Source organism: Stegodyphus dumicola, chromosome 6 (assembly GCF_044657685.1).
Source record: "Stegodyphus dumicola isolate Sdum_Otavi_A_Nest chromosome 6, ASM4465768v1".
In the NCBI taxonomy this organism is placed as follows: domain Eukaryota; kingdom Metazoa; phylum Arthropoda; class Arachnida; order Araneae; family Eresidae; genus Stegodyphus; species Stegodyphus dumicola.
The window spans coordinates 76,754,810-76,761,791 of record NC_140773.1 but is presented as its reverse complement, the minus strand read 5'-3'; the positions used below and the strand labels follow the sequence as shown (position 1 = coordinate 76,761,791).

At 31.2% G+C, this 6,982-nt stretch overlaps 1 protein-coding gene across 1 annotated transcript in view; it reads left to right on the top strand.

The window, feature by feature from the left end:
* Positions 1-249: 249 nt before the first annotated feature.
* LOC118195242 (uncharacterized) overlaps positions 250-6,982 on the top strand; it is a 97,121-nt gene continuing 90,388 nt past the window's right edge. Inside the window, exon 1 of the mRNA XM_035366499.2 lies at positions 250-2,767. Within this exon, the coding sequence (XP_035222390.1) occupies positions 422-2,767 (2,346 nt within the window). The 5' untranslated portion in view covers positions 250-421. The remainder of the gene's footprint in view (positions 2,768-6,982) is intronic.

The following is a 6,982-nucleotide window of genomic DNA, read 5'->3' as shown; positions in this document are numbered from 1 at the left end:
TTGCTAAAAGAGAAAACTCTCTCTTCATCTTCCCGGGCACACGAATGGTTAAGGGCAGAAAAAACATGCAGATTAGTGTTTACCTATTGTTTAGCTGAACAGAAGAAGAAGAAAAAAAACCATTCAGACGAGGTTGCGTCTACAGAAAATAAAAACACGTGAAAGAGAATAATAATTGTAGAAAAAAATGACCGCCAGGCCGATCCCCGAAGCTCACGTGACTCTGCGGGCAACCAGTGCATCGACACCAGACCTGCGGAACCGGCTTTCACCAAAGCACCTCATCGCTTTAATGCTCGCTCATCACACTTTCCTCTCTCAGTCCATCCGCATCCATCGGTAGAAAGCGGTCGCATTTCCTTCCACGCGCTACTCGAGAGAGAAATCTGGATTAAGATTAGATACTAACCTATTTTAGATCATGAGGCCCCTGCTCTCCGTAGTAGTGGCGTTGGCGATGCTTTGGTCAGAAAAAGCATGGGCTGCCCCTCAACCTCTAAGCTTTAATTCCTCTACTAGAAATCCTGAATCTGAACTTACTAAGTTATCTTCAACGGAAGAAACACGTGTTGACAGCATTTCTGATCTCGCGTCAAAAGTATCTTCTACAGTCTCGGATGAACCGACAACATTTTCATCAATAAGTTCAGGACTCACCGAAAATTCTGTTACACTAACTTCTGATAAAAAGGAAGCTACAGTTGAAAACAAATCCGGCACTCTTCCACTTAAACACGAAGTAGAAGTGACAACTGTTATAGAAAGTAAGACTGATGATAAGTTATCCACTGAGAGTGAAGTTTCCGTACCTAATGAACCGCAGAGCTCTACTATTGTGATTATAGATTCGAAGAATATTAACAGCATTAGCTCTACAGAACCCAGTACTTCTTTGGACATAAGCGAAGGAACTGAAGACAGTGATGTAGAAGTAATGACAATTTCAAAGTATGTTCCTCCTCTTGACCCAGTAAAGCATATGATGATGATGTCAGATAGGAAAAAAGCACAGAGTACAACACCTGTTGAAGAAAAATTAGAGACAACATCCTTTTCGCCATCTACATCTGATCCTCCAGAGGAAATTTCCACAAAAAGAGAAACTGAACTCAATATAGAATTGGCAGATGTTACTAAAGAAGAAACAGAACTGCATGAACTTAACAAAGAGCAAAATTCCCCTACATCTGCAAGTACTTCCAATATCCCTATCTTGATCTTGAAATCTGAAGACATATCAAGCGATCAGGAAATGAGAACAGTTACGGAAGTCGATATTAGCAGTACACCAGGAATAAAGGAATCTTCACCAACTGCTGGAAGTTCGAGTGAATTATCATCGTCAGAAACCTCTGCTGAAACAAATGAAAAGCTAGCCACCAAGGAAGACCATTCCGTTAATCTGAAGTCTGAGATTCCTTCAGAGATTTCTCCAACTTCTGAAGTGATAGAAACTACAAAACTAATTGAAGAAACTGCAGAAACTTCTTCTAGTATTCCTTCCACAGAAACTGTTACTGTAAGCAAAGACTCCAAAGATGAAGAGAGTATGATACGTAGCGGTGAAGCTGAATTGAAATCTGATCCTATAGCTGATTCTTCGGAAGCATCAGCACTTGATGAAGCATCTGAACTTTCTACTGATACTTTGAAAATTAATGAAGAAACTTCTAAACGTTCAGAATTAGTTTCGACTGTTGTATCTACTGAAGTTCCAGAAACAACATCTCAAGAAGATAGCACAACAAAGTTATCATTTTCTGAAAATGAAAAACCTAAAAATGTAAGTTTAGAAGACGAACTGGAATTTAGGGCAGTAAAACTTTCTTTGAATGCTTCAAAAGTTAACTATGTTCATAAAGATCCTGAGTTACCAAGTAAGTCTGATATTGAAACTGATGACTTTGCAGAGACTTTAAAATCTGAGGAAGAACCAGAATCAACTACTTCAAATATTCTTACAACTATCAGAGAACTTCTGTTTTCCACTGAAGCATCAGTAGATAAAAGTTCAGAAGAAATAACAGAATCCAAACAGACTACTTTCTCTTCTGAAGAGCCAGATATTCAGAAAGTAAAATCTCCTGAGCCAGCGTTTGCTATAGATACAAGCGATATAGCTGATATGCAACCTGAAACGGCTGCTGTGTTAGAAAAAGAATCAGCTGATGTGCTCGAAGTAAATTCTTCGGAAATTGGACTTGACAGTGCGCCTGCTAAAGAAATTGAATTACAAAGTTCCACAACTATCAAGCCTATTTCCGCTGGATCTGTAACGGAAAAAGAATCCTTAGAATTATTAAACTCTCAAGCTAACAAAAATGCCGATAAAGTCGCTGAAACTCTCTCTACTAGAGTGCCTACCACTACAATAATTCCAACTGACAATCCGACAAGTTCAGAAGAAATCCAAGAGTCTGAAGTATCTGAATCAGTTGCGGAAACTACTACAACAGAAACTGTTCATGTCGTAACGACTGAAGAATTTCAAGCAGAAACTTTGCCAACAGAAGTGCCTAAATCTCAATCGATTGAAGCACTTGAGAACACTCCAGAAATTGTAAGTGATCCAAAGTTGGAGGGAAAACCATCTGAATATGGTACGAAGACACAAGACAGGTACGTGAGTGGCAACAATACAGACTCTGTAGCAGCTGTTCAGTTCCTTCACTTCCATGATAAAGCCAGTTCAGAGCAATGCTTCAAATTAGTAGACGCTCATTGGAACTATGCAACAAATCTTACGGATGAGAACAAAAAGAGACAGGTATGTTTTTTATTTAAAATTTATATTCATATAAGATATTACTGTTATTCTTACTTAGCTTGTTAAACGTATTATGATGTATTGATGCAAAGTTGCCCTTAACTACTAAAAATTATGGTTCATAGATGTTTTCTCTCAATTGAAGCGTGTGGTGTTTAATTCAAATATTTCGATGAAATCGTTTTAAAAGTGAAATTTAACATGAAGTGTAGTATTCCATTTAACATAAAAAAGATACATACCTGGAAAATCTGATGTTACAAATTGCATGTAAAAAAAGTATATAAATTTATATTTAGTTATTCAATTTTAAAACGTTTAAAAAACCCTAAATTAAAGCCGGAATAGCTTATTTGAAAAATTATTTCTGTTTCTATCTTACAAGTAAAAGCAAATCTAAATGCGTAATAGAAAACAGCTTTACATTACAAAATTCGCGTGACAAAATCAAAAATGATTTTAAATATGGTATTAAAATCATATTGAGAATATAAGTAACTTTAAATTACATTTTAAAATTTAATATATAGTCAATGCTTTATTATGATATTAAGATATGCATTTCGTTTTTCCTTGTATTTATTTAGACTTTTATAGATAAATAAAACAGGAAATATTCAGTAGCTATTGGATAATGTTCTTATTAAATTACACATTAAAACCATATTGATACGCTTTTCGTGAAGATAGCAGCAATTAAAATGCTAAGTTTTGAATGCTTTGCAAACCTTGGCAAAACTGAAGAACATAATTCTTCAGTTTATTTATTTTCACAACTAGTTGTGAGAATATTTGCACCTGATTTCAATACTCAGCTAACACTTTCAATTGAGGTTAATTTATACGTTTAAGTGTACGTTTTAGAAAAGACTTACCTTAAAACTTTCGCGCATTGCTTCATAGAAGGAAAGAGCATATATTTTTTTACATATATATGCTAGTTCAGAAAAAGGCTTTTTCTTTTTCTTTCCTCGATACACCAACCTTCTGACGAAGATATGCCAGGAGATGTAAAATCCATTTGCCTTTTTTTGTCACTCATTTTGCATTTAATTCATGTATGTGATAATTTTTGTACTAATTCTTCTTTTTATCTTCATAACCTGGCTTGGCTTTGTCTGGGAGTTTTAGAATAACTCTTATATACATATACATAAACTTAAAGCATCTAAAGTTAAAAGTAGCGCAGGACGGGTTTAAAAAAATTCCTTTTTCCCCTCTTTTATTAAGTTTCTTTGTGTGTGTATATATATATATATATATGCATTACTAGCTTTAGAAACTTTGATTTATTTGCCAATCCATTATTCGAAAATTGAATATGATGTTTGAATTTGATTGAATTATGTTTTAAATTTGTTTTGAATTCTATAAATATTGCCACTGAATTAAGTAAACTTGCGGCGTATAATGTGCTTTGGTTTTGAGCTTAAATTTGCAGCTGTTCAAATTATTTAAGTTTATATATATATATATAAACAATAGTTTTTCTAAGATAATTCTTAAATTTTAAACCTTAAATTGTGTGCTTGTCGGTTCAGAAATAGGCTGCTTTTGTTTATTTATTTACTATATTTATTTATATTTATATTAATTTATTTACTTTTATCTATTTATTTATTTACTCTTTCAATTGCACCAACACCCTGGTGACTATGCAACGAAACATGTATATTTAATATTTTAAATTTCATATTTAATTTTTGTTCTTGACATGTATTTCTTATTTTTGTGCAGTTCGCCACTGTGCGGTTTTTTTTTTTTTTTTTTTTTTTTTTCTTTTACAGGTGATTTTATCAGAACTGAATATGTGCTGAATTTTAAACGTATTTTTTATTTTATTTTGCATTATATATATATTTAAACAATTTAAATTTAAATTTTAACAAACATGTATAAAAGTAAAAAAGCAAATTTAAAGCCAAAATAAAGAAAAAAAAAGCCAAAATAATTTTTTCAAAAATTTTAAAAAATGTGCCAACATATAAAAGATTTAATTCTCGAACTAATCTACAATATCATTTAAATTCAGAAGCATAAGCAAATTAAGTGCAAAACCAATCCATGAAAATAAATTCACTAATTTAGCAAATTAAAATTAATCCAAACAATTTTTTTTAATGCATAAGTGAATGACTGTTGAGTAGGCAGGAGACAGACTTATTATATGTTGTATGTATATATATATATATAGATAGATAGATATAGATATAATTTATTACCTAAACAATATTGATTAATTGATTATATTATCTCCTAAGTTCCATTGTTATCTCCTAAGTTCTTTGTGTCACAGGAGTTAACTAACTTTACAGCAATTGCGCAAGTAATAGTAACTTGTTTTCGCACTAAATGAATTTAAGATCATACAACATTATATATATATATATATATATATATATGTGTGTGTGTTCTATAGCATATAACTGTGGGCATTTTACAATATTTTTCACGTGTCTACGAATATAGAATTTGAATTAGGATACATTTAGCTTCATGAAATTCCTCAGTGGCCTTAAAGCAAGGGGAAAATAACTTAAAGGTAACGAACGTGTACGCTAGGAGACAGATTTTTCATGCATGCTGATTTCTGTATTTACTAATACAAATCGATTTCTTGGTTAATTATTTAGCCTAACAATAAATTACCATTAGTGATTTTTTGCTCTTTTCCTTGGTACATTTTTTTTTACTCTAGGGAAAGTGATATGTAGCCTAATTTTTTAATTAAAATGAAGAAAGATTTAATAAATCATCTTGTGTGCCTGTTCCAATTGTTATTCTACTCAATGAGCAGGCATGCATTAGGAAAGAAATATTCCACCGACGTTTTTAACACTTCATTAGTTTTTTTAATGCGTTTTCTAGCAGTTTTATTGATTTTTATGTTGTTTGTGAGAACTAGGAATTACCTTGCACTTTTCCGATTTGTGAATGCTGTTATCTTTTAACCCTTATGCAGAGTTAGCAATTATTTTCAGATTTTCTGAAGTTGTATATTATTCTTTTCCAAATGGAATAAAATTTGAGAAATATTTCATTTAAAACATTGAAAGTAATCCAATAATTTATGTTAACGATTATTTCCCTGTCCATTTGGAGTTCCTTACAGAAATAAAACTTAGTCTGAAATATTACTACATTTGTGGTGATACATCAATAACAAGCGTAACTAACTTTCCAGAGACCATCTAAGTTAAACTTTACAGTTACTTTACTTCCATCATCTAAAAAAAAGTCAAAAAATAATTAAGGAATTAAGGAAGATTTTTAAAAAGTAAAATTACAAAAATGAAAAATAATAACAATAATTCAAAAAAATTCATTATATGACTAGGACGAATCTAAGAGCTTTTTACACCCTTTCAATCTAACTAACTTTTCTTTTATTACCTTTGTAGACAGATATGGCAGTTCATTCATCCGAACTGCAATACTGTTTTAATGTTTTCAGATTTACAGACTGATATTAAAACATAGTAAGAACTGGTAAGTGGAAAATGTAGTTATTTTTGCTTTGTGTCACAGGAGTTATCTTTTCAATTAATGCAAAAGTTAACTCTCGTGTTAAGTAAAATGCAACAATCCCTTTTACAAGCAAGTTTGCATTTGTTTTTGAATACATTTGCTTTCCAAAGACCATTTTGGATTTTTTTCTTGCTATCTGAATATATAATTGAAGATTACTAAAACTACTTTTGTTGATATCCAGGATATTTCGTTCATTAAAAATTGTAATTCAAATTTATGTAATATAAAGCTAAAACGGTCATTTTTATAGTTTGCAAAGTGTTTATTATATATGAATCTATGACGTAATGCATAACTAGCAGAAAGTGATTCAAATTTTCATAACAAAATGTCTCAAACTATAAAATAACTGAAAGTAATTCCGTGACGCAGAAATGAAAGAAATTTTATTTTTCTGAGTAATTAACTGAGTTTTATTTTCTACGCTTTGTCCTTACCTAGTATAATGCAAAGCTATTCACGAATTCATTTAATTAATTTGGTGTTTGTTTTCTATTTTTTATTTTTTTTCCAAAGATATTTTATTTATTTTAATAAACCTAATTAAATTTATGATAATCATTAAATGTTACAATTTTTGTTGGATTTCATCATCATTAATCTAAGAAGTTCGAGAAAATAGAATCAGAGATGACGTGAAAAAAATTGTTCATTTTAAATTTCCTTTATCACTGTTGGAATTCT